This window comes from Solanum verrucosum, unplaced genomic scaffold, assembly GCF_900185275.1.
Source record: "Solanum verrucosum unplaced genomic scaffold, falcon-dt-bn FXZP01000235.1, whole genome shotgun sequence".
Classification (NCBI taxonomy): domain Eukaryota; kingdom Viridiplantae; phylum Streptophyta; class Magnoliopsida; order Solanales; family Solanaceae; genus Solanum; species Solanum verrucosum.
This window is the reverse complement of record NW_026019948.1, coordinates 4,446,701-4,461,793: the sequence shown is the minus strand read 5'-3', so window position 1 is coordinate 4,461,793 and position 15,093 is coordinate 4,446,701. Positions and strand designations below refer to the sequence as shown.

General features: G+C 34.5%; 2 protein-coding genes across 5 annotated transcripts in view; one reads left to right on the top strand and one right to left on the bottom strand.

The window, feature by feature from the left end:
• Positions 1-123: 123 nt before the first annotated feature.
• LOC125810853 (preprotein translocase subunit SCY2, chloroplastic) lies at positions 124-11,053 on the bottom strand. The gene is made up of 15 exons (XM_049490351.1): positions 10,651-11,053; positions 8,883-9,407; positions 8,653-8,741; positions 7,704-7,783; positions 7,495-7,584; positions 6,395-6,486; positions 5,635-5,718; positions 5,237-5,378; positions 3,963-4,079; positions 3,608-3,737; positions 2,886-3,009; positions 2,675-2,781; positions 1,092-1,205; positions 844-1,014; positions 124-569 (listed from the first exon to the last, which is right to left on the bottom strand). Exons 1-13 carry the CDS (start codon positions 10,712-10,714, stop codon positions 1,116-1,118), a joined length of 1,734 nt encoding a protein of 577 aa, XP_049346308.1. The 5' UTR covers positions 10,715-11,053; the 3' UTR covers positions 124-569; positions 844-1,014; positions 1,092-1,115.
• A 2,617-nt stretch (positions 11,054-13,670) lies between these two features.
• Positions 13,671-15,093, top strand: part of LOC125813578 (mitochondrial Rho GTPase 1-like) — a 19,907-nt gene continuing 18,484 nt past the window's right edge. Inside the window, exons 1-2 of one of the 4 annotated variants that reach the window (XM_049493059.1) lie at positions 13,719-14,035; positions 14,125-14,257. In XM_049493059.1, the coding sequence (XP_049349016.1) occupies positions 13,830-14,035; positions 14,125-14,257 (339 nt within the window). In that variant the 5' untranslated portion in view covers positions 13,719-13,829. Of the gene's footprint in view, positions 14,036-14,124; positions 14,258-15,093 lie in introns of all 4 variants that reach the window. The other 3 variants (XM_049493062.1, XM_049493063.1, XM_049493061.1) reach the window with 3 other exon arrangements.

Here is a 15,093-nt window from a genome sequence, read left to right as displayed (position 1 = left end):
GGACATTTGATTCATCAACTAACCGTTGTCTAACCTTTAACTCGAAATTCGAAAATAGTTCTTTCCTTGCTTTTGTTCTGAATGAATTTGGGGAAGAATGGAAATCTTCTGGAGGAAACCACATCATTGCAATGTTTTTAGCTCCATTAAATAGAGAGAAAAGAAAGGAACATTTTCGTACAGACTAGTCCTCATCGCGTAAATATGGTTAAAAATTCACACTGATACACACGTTTCAACAAACACAAGCAGATTGTAAACATACCCTTTCAAAAATAAAGCAAAATCACATCCTCTTTTGCATGCCAAGAGAAGAATAGACTTGCTTCATGCCCATAACTTGGCCATCTACAGTATTTTTGAAAAAATGTAATTATGTACATGGTGAACATGCGTATTCTGCAGGTATCTTGAACTCTATTAATGCTCAGACAGCACTTCATCAGTTTGTGGCAACATTGGAATGGAAGAAAGCCAAACGATGATGCTTTGTGAACAAATCAATAAACCATCCGTGTCATGCTTGTCTTTGTCTAAATTCAGCTATTTCATGCTAGTCATCCTGTATCCTGGAAACACAATTTGAGGAAGCAGATGATTTGTGTTGTCATCAGCAAAATTTCGAAAATTGCATGTAGAAGTCCAACTAATTTGTGAAGCTAGTGGGTTGAATGATTTTTCTGTTTCATGGATCATTGAACTCTATATATTATTATTATGCAGTTACTAAACATCCTGCAAAAACTCATCTAATTGTATATGACACAACTAAAGTGTGATAAAGAGAAATAAAAGGAAGAAGGATAAGATGGTTTCTCTGTCAGCCAAAGGATGGGTTATTACTTGCTACGTATGGAAAATGTGTCTTGACCGAGAAGAGTTGGCTGATAGCGACATCTTCAATCTTCCAAGTTTTAAAAGTTGACTGGTAGTTAAGATTTCACTCAAGAATATCCTAGACTATGCAAAATATTCTCAGCACCAATGATGCAAGCAAGAACTGAATCCCATTTACTGCGCAAACACCAAGTAATGTATGAGAGAAGTCGTAAGGTATAGATCATGTACTATGTATGACACCATAGATATACCTCGAATAGAGCCATACTCCAATCTCATACACCATAACGCTTCAAAGCCATACTTAGACTTGGCATTACATTATATGCTTGATAAGATCTTCTCAATTCAATAATCGAACCTACCTGCAGCAGAAGGCAAGAAGAAGAAATATTTCAGTACGACATATGAAAGACAACGACCATTCTACTACATTCCCAGGTGTATAATAGCAGTGATTTCTACTAGGTTGATAAAAATTACCAGACAACCTCAGAAAAACTACTTATCTTTAATCTGAGTTTGTTCTCTACCTGAAAAACTTTGCCTATATAAGTTAACGGGTTAATTACATATTACCTCCTTGTGGTTTCAGTTGCAGTTAACTTCCTTCGCCATATGGAATAGATATCCCCTCATTGTGGACTCAAAATCATGTGAATTACCTCATTACCGTTAAACCATGTTTCCCACTACTATTAATCCTTTGAAACAGTAGTAAAATTTCATATTTGCCTTGTTAAACTTATAATAATCTACCAAGCAACCCCACAATATAAATACATTACTTTATGACATCGCAATGGACAGAGGATTAAATTTTCGCCTGATGCAAGGCGAGGTCACAGCCCTCTGAAAGATGAGGGAATGGATTCCCTGCTATTTACAATATAGCTTTACAACATGATGCATGTAAACCAGAATATAAAACAGATAACTACAAGAACATTCTGCATATATATCAAAATGTAGAGCAGGTAACTACAGGTACATTCCTCTTAGAAGGAATTGACAAGACTAGGAGATTGACAGTGATACAATCCTGGATAGCCCACACAGCATAGAGACAATTACTGTTTGAGGAGTTGAATTCATACCACATATATATAGTATCATGGAGGGTTAAAATAGGGCTAAGAAGATATTTGGAGGACCAGAGACGATTGTTGCACAGTTGGCTCAGGATCAATTCATGGAGTACCAGTCGTATTAAAAAGAAAAAATGGACTTGGGGTGTGAATTGGGAGAACTTACGACTGACTGAATATTGATCCAACTCTCTTATAGAGCAATCCAACAGTAGGTATATGCCAATGCTGGACAATTGATGAAACATTTAACTTATCCAAGGAACAAGAAGAGACCAATTTCAAGTGCATAATGAGGGTGTCCAACAACTTATTGGTTGCTTAAAAGAGAATGAGGAATCCATTAAAAGATAACACCAGTCATTTTCCTTCTTCAATTAGTTCCTGGATAGAATAAGATGTGTAGAAGCAAGAGATGTTTGCTAATCAAATCAGCTTGAAACAGATTAAGTCAAGGCACCTGCATCATGCTCTTTTTGGGGTTAGAGAGCCTAACTAGTGGGGGAGCGAGGGAGATTTGTGTGTGTTCGGAAAGCAACTATTCATGCATGAAAACCATGAACTTACAATCACTAGTACTGATGTCAAAAAAGATAAGTTAAGGTATCCACATCACATTCTTTTTGTTCCTCTTTTTTCATTTGCTTTTCCCTGAACCTTTGGGTAGAGAGCCTATTGGCAGGAGGGAGAGGAACTTGTGTGTGCTCCGAAAGAAACTATGCATGCCTGAAAACCCATGAACTTACAATTATTAGCACTGATGTCAATCCTATTGCATATCCTTCATTGATGCGCCGCAAATAATGGTCTAGAATGGTGGATGTGGTGGCCAAAACACTTAATAACAGACCACCTACACAACAATCCAATAAAATAAAAAAGAAAAGAAAAGTACCATCTGTTAGTGAATTGCACAAACAAGAAATATAGGTTTAGAGAGAGAGAGAAGATATGTACCCCAGAACCGCGTTGAAGCTTGAATCTTTGTCAAATATGCAATTGTGGCTTTTCCAGGTTTTATACTCGGAATTCTAGCACCTATCTTGTTTAAGTAATCAGCAATTTCTTTTGGCATGTTCGCCTGGTCACAAGTTTACCGTTAAGTAAAACTGAGCAAGAGAGAATATCCCTAAAAACCTTTCAAAAACTTTTCTTTCTTCAAGTGACAGAAGCATAGAAATTGATATGAGATTGACATCAGATAATCAGTTTTTAATAACTTTTCTAAGTGACTTCCATCTTTCCTAAAATGACTACTCTTTCTCCCACTACTATTACTCAGAGAAACCTCAGCCTTATGTGGTCTTCTATCCTTTTTGACTTCCTGGCTACCTTATTAGTAACCTTAAAAGGTTGATTTCAGTTTCTATTTTCCCAACCTCAGCCCTGAACATCGTAAACTCACCAGCAAGTCTAGGTATCTTTTACTTATTTATTCACCTTTACTAGACCAACTGGTATTTTGGGTTTCCCCTAATGACTGGAGTGCTTCAATCCAAGGGAATAGGTAGAAACTTCTCAGTCCAGAAACATCCTTGTTAAAAAGGACCTAGTGTATTGAATTGATTCCATTGATGTTCTATCCACTCCAATTGAACAGCAATCTTCAAGGAAAAAATATTTTGTGCATGTGACATTTTAAAATCTACTTTCTACATGCTAAGTTAATGGCAACTTACAATGTCAAATATGTTGAAGAGGAAGACAAAGAAAGCATAAACTGTATAGTAAACCCATGGATCTGCGCCATGTGAAGTGTCAGGATTCAAAGCGTCTCTAATGTGTTCCCAAAACCTTGAACCAAGAAGACTGCCAAAGGAACCATGTGTCAGAAATCTGTAGCTGAAAACCTCAAAAAACTGATGTCAACTGAAGCTCAGGTACAATGATGGCTCCATATCACTGATGTAGGTAAGATCCAACTTCTAAAACATTGGTAAAGAACCACTGAAGTTTTATATTTTATACGCAAACAACCACTAAAGTAGTGGTGTGAGTGTGACTGTAATCTAATTTAGTTGAATATAAAGTAACCTTGCAAGAATGCCGGGAAGTGCCAACAGATAAGAGGTAACAAGGATAGGCTGCATTCCTGCTGGATTTATGTTGAATGGGATATAAGGCTCCACTGCTGGAACTAGAGAATCTTCTCTGCTCAAGATGAGTAACTTAAATCAGATACCAATATATAATATGCTATTCCCAAATGAGTACAATATATCTCTGTATGTAAAAAAAACTTAATTCTACGATAACTGGCTTCCTAGGCAGTACAAATTGATGTAATTGACTCAATTTAGTACTATGTTTTTGGTGTAATCAGTTATACTCAAATGCTACTATCTCCATAATTGATGTACTAGACTCAACTTAGTAAAAGATAGTAGGATTTAAAGTACATGTTGTAAATATTGACTAGTACAGTCTTAGTACTGTCTTTTGAAAAATATACAAAGTTCCATTTCAAAAAAAAAGGTAGTACAAATTTAAGTTGTAACCAAATCCCAAGCCAAATAAAAAATCTAATTCCAACTCAATTATTCAGGTTCTCACAAGTAACAACTGGACAGTTTCTTTCTGTATATGTGAGTGTGAATACTTGTATGAATGTGTGTGTGCATGTGTGTATGTATCCATACTTACATGGCAGGCAGTCGTCAGGCACAAGCCAGACATGTTTTATCATCAATAAAACCAAGGCAAATTCCTTTTTCTTCAGACATGAAATGTCAATTAAGTGAAACAAAAAGTTCAATCCTGTCCTAAAAGGCTACAAACTCAAGCAGAGTCACAAACTTTTCCCATTTGGTGGAGAAGTACATGCCTTGTGCATACAAATATATTAATGACAGTGTGCAGTAATATCCTTTTATTACTCGCACTCACTTACACATGATCAAGCATGCAAGAGAAAGCAGCTACTTCAGTATTGCATGCACATGAAAGCTTCAATCGAGAGAAGTACAAACATAATGGAGTTTAGATGCATTTATAATAGTCAATGATTGAGCTACTCAATAATTCCTTGTTAAGAAATTTCCACTCTACATACAGCTCCAGTTACAGCAGTAGTTAAAATTCCATCATAAGATTTCACTATAGCATTGCCCAGTTCTTAATTTAATATTCCCTCGTTACTCGAGTAATGTTATATGTCCCTCGAAATTTTAGCTTGTAAAAACATTTACATAAGCATTAAGATACATGTAACTACGCGTATGAAGCTTTCACAATACTCCAAAAACAGAAAATCTGGCTTCCAATAAAAAGAAAATGCAAAATCAACAGCAATTCAGGGTTCAAGTCACCTTGCACCAGAAGCAACTTTGAAACCATAATACTGCAGCTTAACTTTCCGGCACCCTTCACTCACAACGACAGCCCACATTGTAACGACAGTAAAAACACCTAGTACTGCAAGTACATAAAGCCACCAGTTCCCGCTACTTCCTGCATATATGTTAAGGAGGAAGGGAACTTTAATCAATAATTTAGAGGGACTGGACTATGCAATCCTTGTATCAAATTATATTGTTATGTACTTCTGACTATTTCTCGGATCATGACCAAACTCCACCACAACTTTAAAATGGGTTCGGGACAGAAGAAGGGATCAATTCTCGTACATAACATGCTGATATCCTTACCAATAGAGTACAATGATCAGAAAGAATTAAAAAGCTATAGTATCTCATTTGTAACCCACCTGCTATTTGAGTTAACATTTTCTGCAATGTATCTGTGTAGCCAGTCAAAATGCCCACACAAATAATCAAAGTTGATCCTTGACCTGAACCATCCATTAATTGTCAGCAAACATGAAAAGGGAAGAGCAGGAAATAAAAAAGGAAGTACTAACCAAATTTATCATTCAGTTATAACTTACATCAATCAATGGACTAAATTCCCTTACCAAATTAATTGGGGTCAGCTTACATAATTCCTCAAATACATCAATAAATCAAGCAAGTATCCAAGCCAAATTGGGGTCAACCAATTTTAGTCAATTACATAATTCTTCAAAACTCTTACAATCTCGGGTTCGAGCAGAAGAATTATAATAGGACTGCCACAAGTATGCCATAACAACTTCAACAGCCAGTGATACTAACTTTCATCAGAAATAAAAAGAGTCATCATGTCACTAGTTTACTACTCCTTATGTTTCAATCAAACGGGCCTAGTAAACTTTTTGGTCACAAAACGCAATCCACGTCCCCTAAAGTTAAGTTAAAACACAATTGGCGAAACTCAAAAGGTCGTTGACCATTTCTTTGAACTCTTCCCTAAGCAACTCCGTTTCTATTCTTTTTTTGGAGGGACAAGGATCTTTGTCTTTAACAGACTAACAGGAAAAAGCCTAAAATTGGGGAAAACAAGTTGAATTAGAATTCTAAGAGATGTTTACAAAGGAAGTAAGAAAAGAAAATTAAGATATAGAAAGAAGCACGGAAGGAAATAAATACCAAATCCAGACTCGGTTATTTTGTCGCAGATCCATGACATAGTCATTGCACCAGAAACTAAAAGGGACATAGTCATCAACACATGCTTAACCCTGCAACAAAATGAAGGTCATTCTGAGTGGTACTAATTTCAGCCAACATCATGCAAATAATACATCAACAGCATGAGAAAAAACTTTGACCTAAACAACTGGGGATGAGGAACAATAATTTACAAACCCTCTCAACTGTGAAAGATGTAAATATATCCAACCTAGCCTTAACTCTATTGCGTGTCTCATCAATTAGTACTATGTCATTCACAAATAGCATACAGAGTGGTGGCTAGACCGATTTTGTTGGGGCATAGTGCTTGCCAATCAAGAACTTCCATTTTTGAAAGATGGAAGTTGCAGAAATGAGAACGCTGAGATGGATGTGTGGACACACTAGGAGAGATAAGATTAGCAATGAGGATATTCAGGACAAGGTGGGAGTGGCCTCCGTGGTGGACAAGATGAGGGAAGAAAGACTGAGATCGTTTGGACATGTGAAGAAGAGATGCACAGATGAGGATATGACCTTAGATAGGAGGGTGTGGAGGTCACGTATTAGGGTAGAATGTTAGTAGATATGAAGTGTTGTCTTGCTTTTCAAGGGGTTAAATTCTTATAATATCTTGCTTTGATTCCATCATCGACGGTTGTTTATTGTGTTTAGGTTATCGCACTATTATGTGGTCGTCATTGTTTCCTTATTAGTTGCTTTGTTTTCTTTACTGTCGTTTTTCTTTTTTTTGATACCTACTTTGATATGTGTACTCGAGCCGAGGGTCCTTCAAAAATAGTCTTTTAACCTCCACGAGGTAGGGGTATGGTATGCTATACTCTACCCTCCCCCGACCCCACTTGTGGGATTTCACCGAGTATACTATTGTTGAGAATGTGGAACAAGAACAATTCTTGTGACCTTTTGGAAGAAATGGAGCTAAATGATGTTACTGGAAAATGAACTCCCAAATTACACAATAAAAATAATAGTGACCTTTTGTGTAGAATGAAAATGAAAATAGCAAAAGTATGCTCCCATTGATTATTACACTTTAAAATTGTACTTCTTACCTATGATTGGCAGCATATATTGAATATGGAAGTGAGTGACAAGAGAGAATAAGAGCTTCCAAAATTGCAAAACCAAGCGAGATCCACCATCTAAAATAGATCCAAAGTTTCATAAGCTTGTGCAAGTTTGTGATGACAAAAAAAAGAAATTGACCACCAAAGTAAAGAAACAACCCATCTCACTTATTGAGATGAAAAACTAGACATACATATAACTCTTGATCTTCTCATGCCCATCTAAGCCCTCTTTTCTCAGCTTCACTAAAGAAGGAAGAACGTGACATAATACCTGTACGGGAAAGTTGGCATTCACTAGTTTAGCACAAAATTGAGGCATTATGCAACAGAAGGATGAATCCAACAATTTCATATGCCTTGGTCTCTCAAACCAGAAGGACACATGAATCAGTTGCTCATTCAGCAACAATATTAATCAACTAAAGAGAAAACACATTTTATTCCACCTCTATAAAAATCCTTTTAAAGAACTCCTTTTATTTTTAGGAAAATAAAACCCTTCAGTAAAATGGCTAGGCAAATCGACAAAAATGAATAAAAAAGAAATGATGTTGGACGAACGATAAGGTACTTTTGCAATGGGGCACTCACTAAGTATGATTACCGTTGTTGTTCAAATACCTTTTCTTATTATCTTAAACAGCAAATTTAGCTGTTATTTTCACTTTCTCCAACTCAAATGATAACCTCTCCTTTTTATAGATCCAACTCTGATAATTTTTTTACTTGGTGACTTAGATCCAACTCAGATAATTTCCGCCTCCAGGATCCCTTAAATCTCTTATAGAAATCACTTTGATAGATGCAGATACTGTTTAGGCATTTTTCGCCTGGAATTTCTCCTTCTACTTTTTATACACCAGAATTTCCTAAGGGCCAGTGGTGCACGTATGGGAACTCAACTACATTTTTTCACCTGACATTTGTATAGTACATACTACACAGGTAGGTCCACAAAAAGATCTTTGTAATTCACTTTCTGAAGAAATGCTACTCTGGTACATCCCTCTGGTGGTCCGACACAACAAATATATTTACTTAAGCAAAACATGGAAACAAAAACTTCTTTTCACATAATATGATAAGCCAAATTTTGATATCCTGGTTCAAAAAATTTATATCTGGTGAAAGAAAGCTGACCTGCATAAGAATGGATGCCGCTATCTGAGGACTGACCCCAAGTTGGAAAAGAGAAAGTTTAAGTTCTGGAGTGGAATCACCCAGTTGATCTGCAAGGACGGTTTATTAATAATTACATGGGAGAAAACTCCATTCAGCGAGTTTGAAGAACCAATAAGCTCAACCAACTTACTTCAAAACTGATCTAAATTAACTAGGAAAATATCGGTCTAGATGACAAGGCGACTTACCAACTGATTTCGAGACAAAGCTGAGATAGTCTTCTGGAATCAACCTCCTGTCAAATCCTGGAAGAGGAATGAAATATCCTATACGACTAATGACAATTAAGATGGCAGTCACAAACAGCCTTCTCCTTATCTCACTCTTGAAAAAAGACTCGGCAGCATTATCAACGACGGAACCCAGTCTTACAAAGTTCAAGAATCTATTTCTAAATTGCTTCTGCCTAGGCTGCAAGGACACAAATTTGTTGGCATCTGTAGATGTTAGTGACACTCCCTCATCTTCACTCACTGATGAAGACTGTTCATAATGTAGTGTTTCTCCTGATGCTGCCCTGATACTTGTATAGTCGCTTGAAAGTTGATGGGTGAAATAGCTGGGCAATTCTTTCTTTCCATGAGACAATATCAGCCCCTTCCGTGAAGAAAAGTGCCTTCTACTCGAGTCAGAAAATTTTAACTTGAGAGGAATGTGTATTCTGTTCAGTGGCAAATTATAGAAATGGAGATTACATCCAGCAAACTTTCCTGCTAGCCAAAAGTAAAAAAAAAAGAAGGTTGGTCTTAATGTGTTTCTACCAGCAAGAGCAACATAGAGCTTGAGTAATAGGATGACGAAGCAAATATATATGCTTTAGGTTTGTTAACATTGGCACGTAATCCAAGTTATATGTTGCCACATTTTGTATATGGCAAAAGAGAGTTTTAATATATATACTCCAGTCCAAATTACGCAAAATTCCTAACCAAACTAACAAGTGACAAGTCTAACAATTTCTTTTCCTAGGAAGGTATTAACATAATTACATCCCCTTGTCAGCGTGCTTTAATGATAATTGTATTTCTAGGATAACTCCCTCAAGCCAAACAAAGTTATGTCAACTAAACAGAACCTGGAAAGCTCACTTAAAAAAGAGTAGATCATGAAAGAGATCAACTGCTTCGTAATTTACACTGTACATATTGAGTTTCAAAATCTGATCTTGGAGCATTCTAGTGTAAGTACCAAATATACCCTACTAGAACCATTCCTTCAGTTATGCATCATTCAACTCCAGAAACACAAAGAAGGCCTTACAATTTATCAAACTAAAGTAATAGTAACATCTTTTTAACAGGAAAAACTAGTAATATCTAATTTATTTAAAACCAAAGCTGAAGTGAAAGATAGCTGTCTTATATCAGCAGAGTAAGTTGTGATTGTGAAGAACTTATTTTGTTCTCCAGTTAACCTAGTTCTTTGCTCAGCTCTCTTCATATCTTTTTTTTTTTTTGACAAAGAACTCTCTTCATATCTTGTTCAGTTGGAAATGAGTCAACACTGCAGAACACATGATATCGGCCAGCTCTATCAAAACCACATTGATAGGGTAAATAATACTTCTCATCTTTCGTTTCTTCGTTGTTTACTTAGTGTAATTCTAGAATCTCCTGCCCTTCATTGTTTTCTCTTTTGTTCTATAATTTGTTGCAAGAAGGGAGTGAACTCCTTTATCAATGCTTGTTACAATCTCCCTTCATTACACACACGCACACGAGAGAGAGAGAGCAATCAATGTCTCTATCAGAAAATTAACTTCGAAAATCATTCATGTGACACTCATTTCATAATTGAGGAAAACAATACTATGCTAAACAAATAAGTAGACAATAGAATATTAATGGCAAAGCCATTTACTTAATTTTCTTGTAACATTCCGCAGTTTTAACAAAGACTGACCGGTGATTAATTTGAAAACAAATAAGAGCGAAAAAAAGAAGTATACAGACTTGCCTCGAATCCTCAGGTCCGTCGTTGTGGAAAGCGGTGTATAAGAGCTGAGAATGGCGGCTTCCATGGCAGAACTTGAATGAAAAGTGCTCTAAACCTTGAGCTCCGAAATCAAAATTGTTCAATCCTTATCGCATAGCTTTTCCAATATAGGATGTCAAATAGGACACACAAAAAAAGGTAAAGATTAAAATGAAGGGTACAAAACCCTGAAAACGGCAATCTTGACAGTCTACAGAAGTTCAGTTATGGAACTGAGAGGTAAAAGGAGCTCGACAACTCACTCCAAACACGAAGAAAGAAGCCCTCTCTGGCTTGTATTTTTGTAGAAAGTGAGAGATAGCCGAGCAAGAAAGGTCACAAAGATAGAAGACCGACTGGGGAATAAATATTTGTGTGTGGGTTTTAGGGGTGGGCATAAATAAGGAAAAGAAAAAGTATTTGTGTGGGGGTTTTAGGGGTGGGATAAATAACAGAGAAAAATGAATTGAATCGCACTAATTTAGTTTTTTGATTTTGATTTTTCAGTTTGATTTCAAGTGTTTTTTTTTAAAAAAAAAAGTTAAATTTTTTTATTTGATGTTCAGCGTAAGGATTTTGGTATTTTGGTGCATCAAAGAATCAAACTTTTTAAATTATAACTAAAAAATAAAAGTCTATTAGTAGTTAAATCATTCATAAACAAATTAGATTAGATTTAATATTCAAATAGTTAAATTCACGTAGAAAATCTTTAAAAATATCAAATCAAACCAAATCGAAGTTGAGAAAAATGAATCGAACTAATTCAGTTCGATGTTCGGTGCACATTTTTTTAAATAAAAAATTAAAGAAATGAATCGTAATTTGATTTTTAAAAAAATCAAACGAAAATTAAACGCCCATTCATAGTATATTTTTCATCCGATATAATTAAGAGAGAACAACCACAACCACTACACGTTATCTCTTATTTATATGTCAAATGTTATTATAAAAAAAAATGACACTAGCAAAGAAAAAAGAGAAACAAAAGCAACTGAAAGAGATGGAAATAGGGGAGCATTAACTTTTTCTTCTTTTCGAGTGTATCAAAGTTGTTCGTATAATTCATTTAGACACATTAACTAGGGTAGTACCTATTAAACACTTTTATTGTTCAAAATGAATATCTATTAGACATTTTCGTTGATATGGCAAGGAAGGTGCAATACACGTTTTTGTTTTTTTTGTTTTTTTTTTGCAATATATCAAAAGAAGAAAAAAGAACTTAGAAACTAAAGTAAGAAATTTAAACTTCAAACTTTCATATGAATCTTTTGAACTGCTAAAATTAAAAATATGATATCTTGGGGAATCTCCAACCCCATCATCTATTTTATTCTCCAAATATAAAGTTTTCTATTTTTTCAGACAATCAACTTCAATCCAATTCTCCATTTTACTCTCTAAAAAAGAATCTTTTTCTCTCTCCTCAATATTATATTATTATTTGTATTCCATTCTTATTTTTTTATTTCATAATATAAATCATTTCTTCTTTTTGCAAATGATCACTCTTAATCTTTATGTAATACATAATTTTATTTTATTTTCAAATTCTTCATTTAATATAAAATTATATTTTATTCTAAATTTCTAAATATCATAAATTGCAATAAATATTATATATAATACATATTAACGAACAATTCAAATAAAAGTGAAATCATTGATGAAATATAATTGCATCATAAATATTGTATTATCGTAAAATTTAAATTTATTTTAAATTCTACATAAATACTCAACTTTCAAGACTATTACGTTACTCTCATAATTGTTCTATTAATGTATACGGCGTTCAGAATGAACACTTTTTGTCTTTATTTTTTATGTGTAGCTAAAAATTGTTTAAATTAACAATTTCATCTTGTATCCAATTATTTCGTGTACTAGTTTACTCCTCCTATTCCATTTTGAACTATTGCATCAAATATTTTCATACTCTTTAAAAAGTGTAGTTTAATCACTTATCACTAAAACATAAAAGTAGATTGTTTGAATTATCATGTAAATTTTGTGCATAATTCATAATGAAAATTAATTATAATCTAAATTACATATTTAAAATGACAAAAAAAATTAAAAATTTAATTAGAAGAATTGTTAATTCGGGATGGAAGTAGTATACTTACCAATAATATGTTTTAGATATTATATTACTTAGAAAATAATTATAAATATCAGAGACTTAATTAATAATCTTAAATAATATAAATAATATTAAAATAACTTTAAATTACATATTTAAAGTGACCATTTCTTTTAAAATATAAAATTGAAAAATTATTAATTTGGGCCGAAGTAGTAACTTGTTAATAATATATTTTAAATGTTATATTACATTATAAAATAATTACAAATGATAAAGACTCAATTAGTAATATAGTAGAAATAATATTATAATAATCAAAAAGTAAAATAGAGAGGTGAATAGTAGTTCTCCAAATTTGGAGAACTACTATTCAACTCTCTGTAATTGAAGAATAGAGAGTGAAATAAAGAGTGATTGGAGAACTCATTTTCTATTTCTCTTCAAATACATAGAATGGAGAGTAAAATAGAGATGGTCTTAGAACCTAACTTTCATGAAAGGTCTGAATTTGAACTATATTTATGAGTTGAAACTTCAGACTTATGTTCACCTCGGATGATCATATTGGGTGCATTGTGACCTCGTACGATCATGTCGTATGAGCAACAATCGCTTCCTCACAATTCTTATGAGATAGCATGTCACACTTTGGTCAAGTCAGACAAAAATTATTAAAGAAATGGCCATGGAAATGGGCCAGGTATAAAAGTTGGATTATAAAATGATTAAAATTTTAAATCTTTACATATTGGGCTATTACTTAAACAGAGGTTCTAATATATTAAAAGAGAAATGACTATTTATGCCAAGATTTTCATAGTGGGCTAGTACTTAGAAGCCCAATTCCTAAAAAAAACCCATCCGCCATGGATTAGACTCTCGACAGTTACCTTCCCACTAATTCCACATAGTAGTTGTACACCTCAATCATACATACATCCTCCATTAAAAAGCAACAGAAAACTCCTCCTCCACAGAGGAACAAAATAATAAGTGACTAATATATTTTGATTTGATTCGATTCGATTCCCATTTTGCAGTGTCAAATCTACAATATCTCATTCAAATGCTCGGCGGTTCAATTTCCGGTGGCCGTACTAACGTCCGTGTCGTCGTCGTCGGCGACCGTGCTACTGGCAAATCAAGCCTCATTACAGCTGCCGCTAGTGAAACTTTTCCGGAAGAAGTTCCACCGGTGCTTCCTCCAACTCGACTTCCTGCCGATCTCTATCCTGATAATGTTCCTGTTACGATCATTGATACTTCCTCAAGGTTCGTGTTGTGTATTTTGGAAATTGAATAGTTGATTTGTTATCAAGGTTATAGTGTTTCGATGAATTGATGTATGCGATGATGTGTAGTTTGGAGAGCAGAGGTAAGGTTGCTGAAGAATTGAAGCGAGCCGATGCTGTTGTCCTTACCTATGCTTGCGATCAGCCTTCTACACTCAATCGCTTGACTACTTTCTGGCTTTATGAGTTCCGTCGCTTAGAGGTGTCCAATTTTGTGTGCCTTATTGTTATTGTTAATGTAGTTTTGAAAAATATTTTTGTTCATTTTTCTAAAATTTTTTTTAGATATTTCTGAATCAAACAAAAAAAATGAATATCCTCCTATTGGAATGGTAAAACACACATTTTAAAATATTGGCCAAAATTTGCTAATTCCTGAAAAGTTTACGTGTTTTTGCTGTAAATGGATTGAATTCTGTATTATTAGGCCTATGTATTCATGAGTTAGTTTTAGTATTGTGGCGTTGTAACCTAGAAAGTGTTGTTTGTTTTTTAGTTCATGCAATTATATAGTCGTTCCAGTATCATTGTTATGGAAAGTAATTAAGTGCAATTTTTTTTTGGATGGATAATTACTTCTATAGTCTGCATTGAGAAATGAGAATGTGACTTCTATGCATTTAATCACTTGAATTACCATTGGTTAGATCAAGGTGCCGGTAATTGTTGTTGGCTGTAAGCTAGATAAGCGAGATGAGGAGCATCATATGAATCTTGAGCAAGTGATGGCTCCAATCATGCAACAGTTCCGTGAGATTGAGACTTGCATAGAATGTTTCTGCTGCAAACCTAGTTCAGGTGGGTGCAACTTGTTACTAGGGATTTTTCCTTGCAAAGGTTTTTTTAGTTCAACAGAATGATAATTTTTAACCTTTACAGGTACCTGAAGTGTTCTATTATGCTCAGAAAGCTGTAACTTCATCCAACAGCTCCACTCTTTGATCATGAAACTCAGGCTCTTAAACCCCGTTGTGTTAGAGCACTGAAACGGATATTTATTCTTTGTGATCATGACATGGATGACGCTCTCAATGATGA